Source organism: Hipposideros armiger, unplaced genomic scaffold, assembly GCF_001890085.2.
Source record: "Hipposideros armiger isolate ML-2016 unplaced genomic scaffold, ASM189008v1 scaffold_665, whole genome shotgun sequence".
NCBI classification, from domain to species: domain Eukaryota; kingdom Metazoa; phylum Chordata; class Mammalia; order Chiroptera; family Hipposideridae; genus Hipposideros; species Hipposideros armiger.
In genome coordinates, this window is record NW_017732015.1 from 291,926 (window position 1) to 309,047 (window position 17,122).

At 36.4% G+C, this 17,122-nt stretch overlaps 1 protein-coding gene across 2 annotated transcripts in view; it reads left to right on the plus strand.

The window, feature by feature from the left end:
• CNTNAP5 (contactin associated protein family member 5) overlaps positions 1-17,122 on the plus strand; it is a 464,696-nt gene that overhangs the window by 268,147 nt on the left and 179,427 nt on the right. For both annotated transcript variants that reach the window (XM_019626328.1, XM_019626329.1), the window contains one exon: positions 15,400-15,556. In XM_019626328.1, the coding sequence (XP_019481873.1) occupies positions 15,400-15,556 (157 nt within the window). The remainder of the gene's footprint in view (positions 1-15,399; positions 15,557-17,122) is intronic.

Here is a 17,122-nt window from a genome sequence, read left to right on the forward strand (position 1 = left end):
CTGAAAGATGGCAAAAGGTTATTGAATAAGATGGGCTATATATCATTGATTGATCTTGGTTTTTTATATAAATGAATTACATTTGAAAATCATAGACAAAGTATGTCATGACTTTTCTGACAACCCTATATATATATATATATAATATTATATATATAATTATATATATAATATTATATATATAATATATTAAAATTATTATTGGGGTTTAGAGCCATTAGATCTAAATTCAAGTCTTTTTATCTGTGAGAGCTTGGGACATTTACTAATCCTTAACTTATTAACATCAATTTATCTATAAAATGAGAATAAAAATATTCACAGATTTGTTGGGAGGGTTGAATAAGATAGTAAAATTTTTAAGTGCTAATAGTATAGAAATTCAATTTTATTTTTGCTGGTTGGGAAACAGAAATGCCAGTCGTATTCAAAATAAAGACTATAGAGTTTTCCCCTAGAACTACACTCTTCACTAAACATTAGCCATGTTAAACTCTTTACTTTCCAGATGTTGCTTAAAATTCTAATTCAAATTTATTTCATTCTAACTTGTATTAAATGTCATGTATAACATTTTTTCCCTCACCTGCTATACTGTGAAAGTCCTAATGGTAGGCCTCATACCTATTTTGTATTTTTTATTTATAACCAGACGTGTGCCTTGTCCATTGTAGATATTTTATGTTGTTTTGTTAAATAAATGAATGAATACTTTTCTGTATGGTGATCTCACCATTCCACATTTATAGTAAGCACTTATTCAAACATTTGGTAGGTGTCCTCTGGGCCTATCACTAAAATGGCAAAGATACTTGATTTCTTTAATTATGGTACTTTCTTTAATAATATGCCAAAGATGAATATACCTATATAGAGATTAAAGGCATTGTATTCACATTTGTTCCTGCATAAAGTTGTTTTTTTAATGTCATCTGAGGGGAATCCTTATGTGCTGATGTTTCTTTTTCTTGGCACTTAGTCATTTGTTTATTCAACAAATGTGGATTGAGATCCCAGCACAAACCAGGCACATGTTGGGTACATAGTCATGAATAAGATTTAAAAGCCCCTTGCTCTAATTCTAATGAGGAGTGACATATCAGGGACATGTTGCACAAACAAACAAAAACATAACAAAACAAAAAGAATGGCTTCAAGTAATAGTACTGCTATGAAAATAATGGAGTTACTTTGGAGTTCTTTAAAAATGTCCAAAGGGGGAGAGGTGAAATTTAATTTCAGTATCCAATAATACAGCACAATCAGCCACTGAAAAATCCATGGAAGGATGGATATGAGCAGAGAACAGCACACATAAAAGAGCATGTGCAAAGGCCCATAGTAAGGCCATTGCAGCTGGAATGGGCTGGAGCATAGAATGAAATAAGGCTGAGAAGTCTTGAGGCACCAGACTGATAGGGTCTTAGGGGCCATGGTGAGGAGTTTGGATTTCACTATTATAATGGAAGATTTTAATCAGAGAGCTAAATCTTCTGGTATAGACTTTAACAGTCCCCTTTTGCTGCCATAGAATAACTTTTGGGGGGTGGAACAACAGTGGAGGCACCAATTTTACCTTCGAGTCCATTGTAATCACCTAAAGAGATCACTGTGGCTTTGGCTGGATTCTGTCCTTTAGTAGCTGAGGTATACCTTTGACAAGTAATTTAATCCTCTATCTAATGCCTTTGTTTCATCATCTGTAAATGGGATACAAGTATTTTCCTTAGTGTCATTGTGGAGATTGAATAAACCAGGATACAAAAAGTGGATGAAACCGCCTGGAATATTTTACATGTTCAATAAATGCTGGACTCTTTTTTTTTTTTAATTAGGATTCCTAGTATAAATAGACACATTAACTTTAGTACCTAGGTTCACTGCAATTCTCTAATTCTAAGACTATGTGTAGACATTAGGTATTTTACTTTTGTAAACCTGTTTCTTATTCATTATTTTTTTACTATATTAATCAGTATAGGTTAAGCTGTGCTGTGGTAATAGCTATGCCCCATTCCAAGTCTCTGTGGCATATAATATAATGGAGGTTTCCTTCTTCTCACATTACAATTTGATATGGATAATGGAATCCCCCCCCATTCTTGTCACCCCAAAGCTGGAAACTACTGCTTTCAAGTTTGTCATATCAGATAAATTGTGTGGTAACTAAAGATCTTATTCCAATGCTACAGTGTGCATTTATTATTATCAGTTCCCACAAACTTATAATAATTGGCCATTTTCTCTGGTTTTTTTCACCTGCAAGGCTCACTTTATTTCCATATGATTTTATTATATTACAAAGTAAAAAAAAGGGGGTCTGTGACTCTTTGTGAAAGTGGGTTCTCAGTATACAATCCATGTAGGGTTGGGACTTATCAGCCCAGACCCTTGAGCCCCAGTTTACTCTCAGTTACCCTGTGAGTTTGAACAAGTCATTTAACATTGGTAGGATTCTTCATTACAGTTCTTCAGACAAAATATACTATCAAAATACAAAGTACTATTATGTCCTCCCACAAAAACTTAAACAATGCAAATAGAATCATTTAAGTTAACCATTTTGTCTACCTCTTTGTCTCATTCTGAAGTATCCCTATGGTACATTCTAGAGAGGTTTGTCTAGTCCAACTTTAAATGACCCCATCAAAGTGACTTTTATCATTTGTTTTGGAAGGCAGTATCATTAATCTTTTCTGCCCTCCCCCTTTTTGGGGCTTACTTCAATTAAATAGGCAAGGAGAAGAGAACATTAAAAAACATTATAAAAATGTTAATTCCTAATATCTATGACTAGCTGTTAATCACACTATTAGACATATGTTCTGATTTAATGATCCTGACCAACAAACAGTAAGACCACAATTACTTTGATGAACGTCTACCATTATTTTCTCATATGGATGAGGTTGTTTTTCTTTCTGACTAAACATTTTCTCAGAAATTATATTCTATTTAGAAAGAAAGAGTATATAAAATACTTTCTTTAATTGTTAGAATCTTCTTTACTAAACCAATGTTGTGATGGTTTGTATTTGATCCTACAATTGAGACACTTTGGTGCACTCACATGTAATTATTGATATTTTACATGTTGATTATACAATGAGACATTTTGGTCCAAACATCTGTAATGATTTAGCCTTATAATATTGGTGGCATGCTTTCCTGCTCTTATTTTTAAGCCCACAATGCTTAAATGCAATCAATGAAATGGGGTATTTTTAGGATGTGCAGAAATCTGATTATTTTAATCAGTTGCTTCCTAACCATGCTGTAGTGAAAATCAGATTCATTTTTCCTCTATAGTTCTTTCCTACAGAATTCTTCCCTATGGCACTGTGGCTGAAATTCTCCTCAAACCAAACCTCCAATCAAATGTCACCATTCCCTGAAACCTTTCTCAGGGCTCCTGGACATAATTCATAGTTTCTTATTCTGGACTCCCCTAGGGTTTTATTAACTGCTCTGTTTTGGCCCTGATGTCATCCTTACTCGCATTTCTCTTAGCTGTGTACATGTACTTCTTCCCCTAAATGTTATAAGCTCCTTTGGGGCAGTAAAAATGTATTAAAATTTATATCACTGGTATATCACACCATGACCTTCACACAGCATATATACATATATGTATATAAAATAATTTATATTGTTATATTTAATTACATTGTCTTATGGATCATTTTTGTAGGTATCATTTATATTTATATAAAACTTTAAATCTTGTGTCACTCTATGGATGAAAGTTGTGACAGGTGACAGTCAAGTGATCAGCCATGGGAATTGTATCTCAAAAGTTCTCTGCAAAATTTCTAACTGAATACATGGGTGGGAAGCATTGAGCCTAGTATAGACAAGCTAGCACTATCACCACTGGGGAGAATTGCTATCTAAATTACAGGAAGATGCAATCATCGTGCATGATGTGGGGAAAGGTAAGCATGAGCGTGAGGGTTACACTGCCAGTTACTAACCTGAGTTGGAACAGGCTGAGTGTGAACTCAGATTGGCTTCAAGGAAGGGGGAAGGACTGGAGCAGGGCTCTAGGAGTGACTTCCCGAGCAAATGCTAAGCACCTGCTGTAACTGCTTCCACTAATGGGCCAGCAGATAGATAATTAGCTGGGTCCAAACAGAATTGATGTTTCTTTTTATTTTCTTCATCCACCTATATGTTTCTTTATTTATGTTTACAACCAGATTGTAAATACCTTGAAAGCGGGGCCATCGGTGATCATTCTACTTACTTCCTTATAATCCCTTCAGAATTTTTACGTAGTTTATATCTAATTTGTATTTTATCAATTGTCACAATAAAGCTCTATAGCCAGTTGCAAAAGCTCAGCAGCATACAAAGTTCAGTGATTGTGCTCACAAGTCTGTGCATCAGGTGGGAAGATGTGCTTCAAGTGCCACATACTGAGGCCTAAGCTAGAGTGTCTGTGGCTGTCTGGGACATGTTGTCATGGTCGTGTCAGGGAAGTTCCCCAAGGACAAATGGAAACATGTATGCCTCTTAAGGTTTAGACCCTGAACTGACATACTCGTACTGCCATTTCTGTCCGCATCCCAAGGGACAAAGCAAATAGTGAGACTGTGTCTCACATTAAGGGGGCAGGGTTGTTTGCTATTCCTGTTGTTCCACTATAGCATACATTTACTGACCAGTGTAGACATTTGTGAAGTCATACAATAAACAAGAGAGGCCAAACACTTCCTATGGGTATATTAAGTTTACCAAAACTACAGCTCTGAGCACAATATTTCTAAACTTTAGAAATAACATAAAGACAATCAGTGACAACAGGAGCCCCACAAAGTAGCACCATGTCTACTTATTTACAGAACTTTCCAGAACCGTTCTAGTTTTGTTTGGAGGTATGTGTGGGCTGTTCACAGCAGTGAGAACAGAGCAAATTCTCCCAGCTGTAGCTGTAGTTATCACTGGCAGGCTGTTGTGCTTACTGCTTCCCAGGTTATCCACACTTTAATTTAAATGTTGCAAGATTAATGAAGGATCTCTAAGTTGAATGCTGTTCAACACCTCATGGTGATTAAGTCATGAATTTGTACACTTAACCTGCTTCATGTTTTCTCCTAAATTTCTTATATTAGGAAAATTATAACTTGAATCAAGTATTCACAGGTCGGGTTGATGCTTAGGTGTTCTATAAAACTTACTGTGATTTTTCTCTTCTTGATCTGTGGGTACCAGATAAATGTGTCACTGGAGGGAAATTTAGAGTCAGGGTGGTGTGCTTATGATGCACTCATTAGCAAAATTTTTAGATTTGACCTTTGTAATGTTTTCAATTCAGATAAAATACTTTTCTGAAAATGTTCATAGAGGAGTTAATATGAGCTCAAATTTCTGAGGTCAAAAGGGAGGAATAGGATATTGCTTCTCTTTCTCCTCTTCTCTCTTTTCTCTCTCTGTCTCTCTCTGTCTCTGTCTCTCTCTGTCTCTGTCTCTCTCTGTCTCTGTCTCTCTCTCTCTCTGTCTCTGTCTCTCTCTCTCTCTCTCTCTCTCTCTCTCTCTCTCTCACACACACACACACACACACACACACACACACACACACACACACACACACTTCCTCCCCAAACTCAAACTCCCATTATAAAATAAGTCTAGAATATGCAGAGTTTGTTTTCAGCTTTTTTTATGCAATTTTTGAGAATTCTTTTCAAAGTTTATGTTTCATTACTATCTTGAGGATAATTAGAATAATAGCAATTTATGGACTGGCAATCTAAATAGGAGGTAAAGTGCACCCGAAGTTTCTGCATTGGAGCCCAGAACTAGAGAAAGAGTGCATAGCCTTTGACTTCACCCCTGTGCTGATTAAGAAGTAAAGGGCCTGGCTGTGCTGAAATGACCTGAGGGAAGCTCCCCGGTATTGAGTTATTATGGACAAACCTCAGGCTACATACCCTGTGTAGGGTGCTATGCCGAATAATTTAAATGATGGTCCTGCATTAAGTTTCTGTCTTAATTTCTTTGTCAAATACTTTAGCTATTTTAAAACTTGGGGAACAGTCAGGTCCTAGTAAATGGGCATAAAAACATGTGAGTAAAAACTCAGAAAGGCACTGCACATTTAAAAGGAAGTCCAGCTATAGGGCATACACTGTACCTCTCAGTTTGCATGTTGTGTACAACAAAACCAAACACACTCATGATTATCTCCTTAAAACCTGGGTGGGGAAATCTGAAAAGGTCCTAGCTAGAAATACTAACATTAAATTATTATTGTGGCATTATTATTGTGTATGAATCCATAATAGGTTAGATATGTCTATTGTGTTGTCTTTATTTTAGTGAATATAAAAAATTATCCATTTCTTGCAATTTTTTAATTATCTCTTATAACTTAAATCCACCCATACATATTTTTTTGAAAGGCCCTAAGTTTTTCAATCATGGATTATATTCCCACACACCACACTGCAGTGGTATAACACAGGAGTTAAGCCCAGGGACTCTTGGGCAAGAATTTCTGGATTCATATCCTGACTCTGAACTTTCTAGTGTCCAGCCTTGAGGCAGTTCTTTAATCCTTCTCTGCCTCACTGTCTACTTGGAAAGTGAAAGATGAAAGTGCCTACCTAATAGGATAGTTGTGATCATTAAATGCGTTAATGCATGCAGAGCACACTAGAATACCGCCTGTAACCTGCACATGCTCAGTAATGTTTCCTACTCTCATTTTTATGAACCTCATGATAAATACCATTGACCTTTGTTTGGTGATATTCTGTTTGGATTAACAAAGGGCAAGTGATCACCTCCTGTTGCCATTTCTTGCCATATACTGAAGTCATTCACTCTAAGCTATACACTTTTTTAGGAAGATTTTATGTATTTATTTTTAAATGTATGTGTAGTCTGAATTTCCTCAAACCTTGTTTGTATGTGACTTGAGGTCACAGGACAATAATAATTCCAAATGCATAGAAATAATACAAATTAATGCATTTCTTCAGTGGTATTTTCTTTATCCTGCATACTGAAGACCTCACCACCTGGAGGCCTCAGGGTCTACTGCAGAGTTCCTGGTGTGGTCTACTAGAGAGACCCATACATTCCACAGTCTTCTCCTTGCCGCTTTTAAGGAAGCTCTTGTGTTGTATATCACTGCTGGGGCTGTGTATGAAAACACTACTTCCTTTCTAAGGGGCTGGCCTCTCAAACCCTAGAGCCTCGGGCTCCAGAACCGTAAAGAGTGTGCTGATGTTTCTTTCACTATAGATCAACACAAGGTGTAGGCCGCTGTGGGGTGCAACCCCATTCTTCCTCATTCTACTCTGTCTGTGTGAGGTCACCTGGCTCTCAACACAAAAATATTGTTTCGCCCACTCCTAACACACACACACATCTCAGACTCCTCTGTTTATCAGAAACCTCTCATGGTGTAGATATGAGGATTAATAATCCCATTTTATGCAAGAAATTGAGATTTCAGTAGTTCAAAGTACTGATCCATTAAGTGATCCCAAGTGTCTGTTTAGCTCCACAATGGACATGTGTCTTACTCAGGCCTGCACATCGGCTTTTGAGTGGCCTTTGTGTGTTAATGAAAATACACATTGTGAGTCCTGCTTCTCAGGGAAGACAGAATTTAAATACCCAGTAGCCCTCTAGCTGCAATGCAGGATGTTATTGGTGTTTCACCAATCAGACCACTCATCTGAGATTCTGACTGGGAGGTGAGCACTGGGCAGCAGGCTCTCCAGGAAGCTAGTGTTCCATTTGTGCAGGTTCCACAGAAGCATCTCTCTGTGAGGTGAGAGGCTTGCTGGCCTGAGATCCTTTTAGGGAAGTGACTATGATGCCAGTAGCATATCTGCCTCAGCTGAGTAGGTCTCCTGATGTTTGATGTTCAAGTGCAGAGAGCTAGGCTGGGTTCCCTTGTCAGGCCAGTTTGGCAACTTGGTTGTCCCATTAACCTAAAGCCCATTTCTTCCTTGGCCATGACTCTGTGGCAGGCTGGTATCTTCCTAATAAATATGTTTAGCTTGAAAGTGTCAGAGTGAATTCTTAGTTTGTAACAAAAAACCTGATTAATTTAAGTTCTAGTTTGCCTATTTCACTAACTTTTTTTCTGTTAAAACTTTCTATTAGAGCTTCATCAAAATTTTGAAAGTTGCTGTTTAAAAAGTTGGAGATAAGGTGATGTTAGTATCATGGCAGACTGAGAAGAACTCTTTGTATCCCCTCTTAAACTTACAAAAAGTTGGACAACTATAATTCAACAAAGGATCCTCTGCTCAACACACGAACACATCTGAGACATCCAAGCATCATTATATCTAAAGGTGGGAGTGTGGGAAGGAGCAGGGAAGGTAGAACAAAGGGAAGAACAGAGATGCTTTCCGCCTATGTAATTCAGAGCATGCCGTAGACCCAGCTGATGCAGTAGCAGTGGAGGAGTCTGGCTGCAGCTCACACACTGCGGCCTGGAGAGAAAGAAGAGTAGAAGCAGCATACCTGAAAAATGCAACTCCCCTTGCATTGAATCCCAGTGGCAGGTGTGGAGATGTGGCAAACATAGCAGCCATTGCTTTCAGAGAAGCAAATCTGCTTGCATCCATAACTGGCAGAGAAGCAAAACTACTAGTGGTGTCCAGTGCTGGCAAAGTGGCAAGGTCACTTGTGGTAGCCATTGCTGGCAGGAAGGCAAAGCTATGGGCTTGCAATGGCCATTACTGACATAGAGGCACAGCCGCAAAATTACGATTTCATCTCCTGTGCTCACCCCATTGTAGTGGAACCTGGAAGAGGTTGAACATGGTTGAGGCAGCTGACAAGCCTCGGTTAGTACAGCATGGCTGGTAGCCATATGTATCAAGTAGGCAGCATCTGAAGCTCAAAGATCCCGATCCCCATCTCCCATCATATTCCATAATGGGAGTGGTACTCTGGGACTGAGACAAACTGGATACAAAAGGGATGCCCACCACCCTGGGAAATATGTGGCATTCTCCAAAACCTAGGCAACACCACCCTGTCAAGGTCCTGGAGGTGCCAGTGGTGCAGGTAAAGCAAGCACACAAACAAACTGACTTCATTGGGTACAGCAACATAAGGATAATGGGTATACCAGAAGGAGATGAAAGGGAGAATGGGACAGATAGTCTATTCAAAGAAATACTTGATGAGAAATTCTAAAATGTGTGGAAGGAGTTTGACATTCGAATACAAAAACCCAACAGAATACCTAAATCTCTCAAACCAAAAAGACCTTCTCCAAAACATATTATATTAAAACCATCAAAGGTTAATGACAGAGGAAGAATTAACAAGTCCACCAGGGTCCAGGGAGTGTGGCAGGAATAACCTACAAAGGAGGTACCATTAGATTAACATCATGTTTTTTCAGTAAGAACCTTCCAAGCCAGGAGACAATGAAGGAAATATTCAAAATAATTGAAAGATGGAAATGACCAGTCAAGAATAATATATCTAACAAAGTTATACTTTAGATATGAACAAGAAATTCAGGTTTTCCTAAACAAAAGCAGAGAATTTACTACCACAAGACCTGCATTACAAGAAATGTTGAAAGAGCTCTTTTACTGGAAGCAAAAGGACAAAGTATACACATCTTTGCATAAGATGATAAACAGACAGAAGTAGGATAGTACCACTCTACTTCAAAATAAGATATTAAACAATTATACCATAGACGTTAGAGGAAATAAAAATATTAAGTAATAACCATAACTACTTAAACATGGTATTGAATACACAACATAAAAGGGGATAATTTTATGTTATGTGACAACAAGAACATAAAAGAGAAGGAAGAAAAAGACTGAATGTGTACAGGTAAATGAAGATAAATTGTACTCAGAAGGGTTATTGTATATATGAGACATTTTATACAAGCATAATGGAAACCACAAAACAAAATCCAGAGCTGAGGCATGAAACATAAAAAAGGATCAATCAGAGGGGGAAAAAAACCATAGAAAACTATCAGTCAGAAACATAAAGGGGAAGAAACAATGGAGATGCAGAGCAACCAAAAAACAAGATAAAATGGCTATAGTAAGTCCTCATATATCAGTAATCACCCTAAATGCAAATGGATTGAATTTACTAATCAAAAGGCACAGAGTACTAGGATGGATTAAAAAACAAGATCCAACAAACTGTTGCCTTCAGAAGACTCATCTCAGCCCCAAAGACAAACAGAGGCTCTAAATGAAGGAATGGAAAATTATACTCCAAGCAAATGGCAGCCAGACAAGAGTGGGCATAGCTGCACTTAGACAAAATAGATTTCAAGATTAAAAAAAAAAAAGTAAGACAAGAGACAAGATGGACTTTTATAATGATAAAGGAGACAATTCATCAAGAATACATAAAACTTATCAGTGTGTATGCACCCTACTTGAGAGCACCAAACTGTATAAAGCAATTACTAATAGACTTAATGGGAGAAACTGACAAATATACAATTATAGTGGGGAAGTTGAATACCCAGCATACAGCAATGGATAGATCATTGAGACATACAATCACTAAGGAAATGTCAGCCTTAACTGACACATTAAACCAGATAGGTAAATTGATATTTATAGAACATTTCATCCTAAAATAACAAAATACATATTTTTTTCGAGTGCACATGGAACATTTGCAAAGATAGACTATATGTTGGAGCACAAAACTGGTCTCAATAAATTTAAGAAGATTGAAATTATGCCAAGCATATTTTCTGACCACAGTGATACCAAATTAAATTAACTGCAAGAGGAAACCTGGAAAATCCACACATATGTGGACATTAAACAACATGCTACTGATCAACTACTGGGTCAAATAATAAATAAAAGAAGAGATGAAAACATACTTAGAGAAAAGTGAAATAAAAATATGACAAACCAAAATTATTGGGATGCAGCAAAATTGGTATTAAGAGGGAAGTTTATAGCATTACAGGCCTAGCTAAAGAAAAAAAAAACTCAAATAAACAATCTAACATTACACCTTAAAGAAACAGAAAAATAAGAAAAAACAAAGCCCAAAGTCAGTAGAAGGAAGGAAATAATAAAAATCAGAGCAGAACTCAATGAAGTACAGAAAAAAAAAAGACAGTAGAAAAAGTAATGGAATAAACAGCTGTTTTTTTTGAAAAAAATAAAATAAAATTGAGAAACCTCTTGCTAGACACCCTATTAAAAAGAAAAAAGAATCAATTAAATAAAACTAGAAATGAAAGAGAAGTTACAACAGATACTACAAAAATACAAAGGATTGTACAAGAATAATCTGAAACACGATATGTCACTAAATTGTATAAGCTAGTGGAAATAGACTCATTAATTCTTAGAAACATACAAGATTCCTAGAAAGAATCATGAAGATTTTGAAAATGCAAGTAGGGTCATCACTATCAAGGAAATTGAAACAATAATTAGAAACCTCCCAGAAAAGAAATTGCTAGGACTAGAATTTTTCACTGTTGAAGTCTATTAAATATTCAAAGATTTAATACCATTCCTTCTCAACCTGTTCCAAAATGTTAAAGAAGAGGGAATACTCCCTAACACATTTTATGAGGCCAAAATTACCCCGATACCAAAAACAGGAAAATACATCACACAAAAAAAAGAAAACTACAGACCAATATCTTTGATGAACACAGACACAAAAACCTAAAACAAAACACTATTAAATCTAACACAACAACACATTAAAAGGATGATATGAGGTCAGACAATTAAGTTTGCAAACTCATCCTAGAAAAAGTGCTGCATACCTCATTGCTTAATATCACTACAGTCAATTTCAAAGTACTCCCTTTGGGAAGCTATGCACTGACGGCAGCGCCTAGTCCATCCTTCAAAGCAATTTTGGAACTCTTTTTCTGGAATGGCCATCAGAGCTGTCATTGTATTACCCTTGATGTCCTGAATGTCATCAAAATGTCTTCCTTTCAATACTTCCTTTATCTTCAGGTAAAGGAAGAAGTCATTGGGGGCCAGATCAGGTGAGTAGGGAGGGTGTTCCAAAACAGTTATTTGTTTACTGGCTAAAAACTCCTGCACAGACAGTGCCGTGTGAGCTGGTGCATTGTCATGATGCAAGAGCCATGAATTGTTGGCAGAAAGTTCAGGTCATCTAACTTTTTCACGCAGCCTTTAGTAAACTTGGATAACTGTTTGTGCAGCTGGTACAAATTCATAATGAATAATCCCTCTGATAGCAAAAAAAGTTAGTAGCATTGTTGCAACAAGTTCGTGAATTTAATTGTCTTATCTCATTATATATATATATATATATATATATATATATATATTCATCCAACAAATATTACTGAAGATCTATAATATTCCCAAAGCTATTATATTCTAGACACCTGTGCTAATTCACTTAAACACCAAAACAAATAAACAAATTAAACATGCCCTCAAATAAGTACAATGTATTTATGGGGAGTAGACAATAAAAATAATTACATAATTTCAGTATTTAGAAAAGGACAAAGCTATAGAAATATCAGGACAAGTAAGGGGAAGGTGTGTTGTGAAGAAGTGTGCATTACAATTTTAGGGTCGTCAGGCTAGAACTTTATGAAAAAGATAAACTCTGATCAATACTAGTAGGCGGGAGGAAATGGCAGTGGAAAAGAGCATATGGTCAATGCAAAGGCCTAGAGTAAATCAAAGCATTTCCTAAAATCTATCACTTTTTATATTAAATTTATATGAATAACATTAATGAATAACATTATATAATATTCAGATGTACAAGCTTATAATTTGACATCTGTATACTCTGTTGAGTGCTCCCAACCCAAAGTCTAGTTTCCTTTGTTACCATGTATTTGACCTTTATCCACTTTGACCTCCCCGATCCTCTATCCCCTCTGGTAACCACCATTCTGTTGTCTGTATGTATGAGGTTTTTTGTTAGTTTTTTTGTTACTTTTGTAGTCCGCATACGAATATAAATATAAAATTATATATATATATAATTATATATATATAATTATATATATAATTATATATATATAATTATATATAATTATATATATATAATGCTTTGTTCTCTCACTTTTGAAAGAACTTTCTATCAGGAGAAAATAAATTCAATTTCTGCAATGGAACAAATTTGCAGCTACTAGGGTATAGATTCTCTTCCTGCCCACATTTATAGAGTCATGAAATAAGGCTAATACATCCCACTTTTAATCCTCATTTTCCACATGCATTCTCTCTATTTATTATAGTACTCCACAGGGAAGCAAACACAAAGACAGAACATCTAGGAGGAAAATCCAGCAGCCAAACTGGTTTCAAATGTGTGTGTGTGTGTGTGTGTGTGTGTGTGTGCGCATGTGTGTATTTTCTTTCTTCCCCCCTTCTTTTCTCCTCACTCATTAACTGTCAATCAGTTAAAACAATTTGCAACTTGTATTCTGATTTCCAGACATGAGGAGGGGCCGCAAGTTTCAGTGGTACAAGACACTGATGAATTCAAAACACAAAGCCTTTGGCTGCTGATGGAACTTTAGGGGTTTAAGACACGAAATAAGAATTGGTAAACTACCAGAAGGCAGCATATGTACCAGAATCTCTACACAAATTGGTTTTCCAGAACCCCTACCATTAATAATGATGCTATTACTATGATTACAACCTTGATTTATCTCATATACAAAAATAGTCCATGGTGACATTGAACTTTACTATTTGATCTGGCAAGAGGTCTGGGCAACACTAGAAGGAGGGAAAGGTGGAGAGATTCTTTGTCATTTCTTGGACACAATGCCAACAAGGGCAAACATACTCAAATACACAATGGTTTAGCCTTCTGTTGCCTGGGCTCACATACTGAGTAGATCCACCTAAACTTACCCCAGTCCTGAAATAACTTTATGCTCTAAATAAACCCACCAGCCCTCTAGGCCACTTGAGTGGGGCTTATATGAGCTAGGGTTTAGAAAGCAAGCAATTAATTTGAATTGATGTTCAATGGCTTATAATTGTTTGAAACTAGGTAAATGGATTCATCATTTATAATAATTATTTCTTTAAAAAGACTGGTTAACAGACATCTCTAAGTGGAATTCTGCTTTAAAAGATTACAAAAGGGCTTGAATAACATTTTAGGCAGAATGAAGAGTGACATTTTGGCATTAGTATAGTCCTTCAGGCTGTCTGCCCCTGATAACCACCCCAAAAATACTTGTGTTTTTCACGGTACCTTCCCCGTCTTTTTCTCATGACTTACATATTCTTGGACAATCCAGATTGTCATTTCTCTTCCTCCATGCCTCAGTGACTTTCATGGGACATTAGCAATGAAAGAAATTTGGGAAAGTTGTTGCTATTTGTATAAATGCATACTTTATTAATTGCATGTTTGTAAATCAGGAGCTGCATAAAAATCAAATACTGACCAGGCAAAATTTCACCATAGTAGCATTCTCAGACAATATTATTAATCTACTTTAAAATGGAAAATCATGAAAAATAAACCTTAATAAATATTTCTTTCATTTCAAAAATAAATATATGTTAAATGGCTGTTATATACTCAACAGAAACAAAACAGCAATTTCTAAAAGGACCCTAAACATAACCCCATTCAGCCTAATGATGTATTAAGCACATGTATGATTTTGGATACATTATCATCTTATGAATCATAATTTTGATCTGCTGAAGTATTCCCAATCATAAAAAAATATCTCCAACAGATTTTACTACATTTTGCATAGAACGAAATTGACAAAGACAAGACTCAATAACAGTTTGCTGTTAACTATGTAAACCAGAATTGGAGGCTACAGACCAGCCTTATATGGGCTAGGCCCAGTGTTCAGAAGGACTGTTTGCCCTTTGGTAGTTTTAGGAAAACTACTTTTTGTGTCTATATATTAATTGATTTTTGCTCTGTAATCTGGCCCACTTTACTCAATTGTCATACTTGTCTGATTTGGTAAACATTTAAGTTTCTGACTCTGCCTCTGAATATTGTGATCAATCAGTATCCTACTATATAAATACTTTCCATGAGCATGTTAGTTATATGTGCATATGTATAGATAGATAGATAAGTATAGATATAGATATCTATCTATATATGTGCATATGTGTATACATATATATAGAAATGTATAGAAATAGATATATATATATAGAGAGAGAGAGAAACAGAGAAAGAAAGAAAGAAAGAAAGAAAGAAAGAAAGAAAGAAAGAAAGAAAGAAAGAAAGAAAGAAAGAAGAAAGAGAAAGAAACAAGAAAGGGGAAGAAAGAACACAAGAGAGGAAGGAAGATATGTGGGTATTCTTCAGGACATTTTATTTCAGTTTCTGTGATACCTGCTGTGATATCCCAGGCTTCCTCCACTCTGACCTGTGAAATCGCTTGTTTTCTAGATGGAGTCCCATTTACCTGGTGGATTGGGCGGTCCAAAGAAAGGCACCCTTACTGGGGAGGTGCTCCTCCTGGAGTTCAGCAATGTGAATGTGGCCTGGATGAGATTTGCCTGGACATTCGGCACTTTTGCAATTGTGATGCTGACAAGGATGAATGGTAATGGGAATCATGATTTCTGCCATTGGGGAGGAAGCACATTAATAGACGCATAACATTTCTCCCAAGAGGAAGGAACATGGATGAGAAATTCAGTATGAACTTGGGTTCCTTAGTGAATGTGATAGTTTTTAACTTTGAAAAATTGCCAGTTCTAGTACTTTTAGGGCTTTTACTGAGGTTTGTAACACAAAGCACTTTGTCACACCATCACCTCCTTATATCCTGAACCAGCTATTTTAAACAAAATAATGATGTGTAGTATTTAGCCTTGTGATTTAGTAGGTGTTTCTAGAATGCATGGAATATAGATTTTGGGAGAGAGTGTGGGAGACAGGGATGTGTAATTATACAGATTCTTTCTTCATCTTTCCATTCCCACTGATGTTTCAATCACCAGCTTACCTTATTACTGCCAATAACAATACAGCAAAGGAAATTTATATGTATTGAGCATTTACTTAATCCAAAAACAACCTTTTAATTTCTTATAATTTTCTCAGTTTTTCATCTTAAGGTTGAGGAATGTGGATTGCGAAGAAGTTAAATAAATTTCCCAATGTCACACACATTGATTAAGGGACTGATCCAGAATTTGAACACAGGTATAGCTGAGGCCAGAGCCTCTCACATTCCCACACCAAGTGATCTGTGAGATATGAGTTTAGTTTTTATCCCCCATGTCCATAACATCTACTTTTCCTTTGTTCTCCAGGTGAATGGCTTGTTTTTCATGTATTGATTATGAAAAACTTCACATGTCATTTCCAACCCTTTTGTTTTGACTGAATTTAAGGCATCCTTTGTTTTTGGCTTTGTAATTTTGCTTGCTTCATCAAATGCCGCTCCCTATAATTAGGAATTCCTATGTCAAGCTGCTTTCAACCCAGTTGAAACGTGTTTTAAGTACTTTCTTTTCACTTTTAAATAGCAGGGACTCTTTCAAATGAAATTTAAGGTTAAGTCAAAACCTCATTTCGGCGAGGAAAGGACCAAACTTTTGTTTCCATAGTGTTCTACTAGATGGACCAGTTCTTCAGAACACTGTAGGGCTGATTGGGTCCCAAGGCAAGTTACCTGGTACCTTCTCCTTACCTAGAAATATTCATATGTATTAATTAAGATGAAGTTGACTGGAGGTAGGATGGAGGCCCCAGTCCTTGGGCTCCCCTTTACCTTGCAGTGACTTCTATCGTAGTAGTATGGATGCCTTCAAATCAAATGTCCCGAATAGAGACCATATCTATTTTAACATGATGCCCCTCAAGACCTACTCTTATAGTAGAAACTCCGTGGTAGTTAGAGGAATAGATGCATTTAGAAGACCTTTGAGAAGAAGACATGATAAAAAAATCGCATCTATAAACTTGAGAGCTAGATGTGGAAGTGTTACATGTTTGTATTGCCAGGAAAACATGTTCAAAATTCTCTGCAATCAGAAGCTTAAATTCACTCTTTCCTTAAGTTCTTTTTTTTTAAGATTTTTTTTAATTGGGGAATTGGGGGGATGGGAAAAGTGCTGGGGAATTGGGGGAAGGGGAACAGACAAGTTGCTGTCGTTTTTGT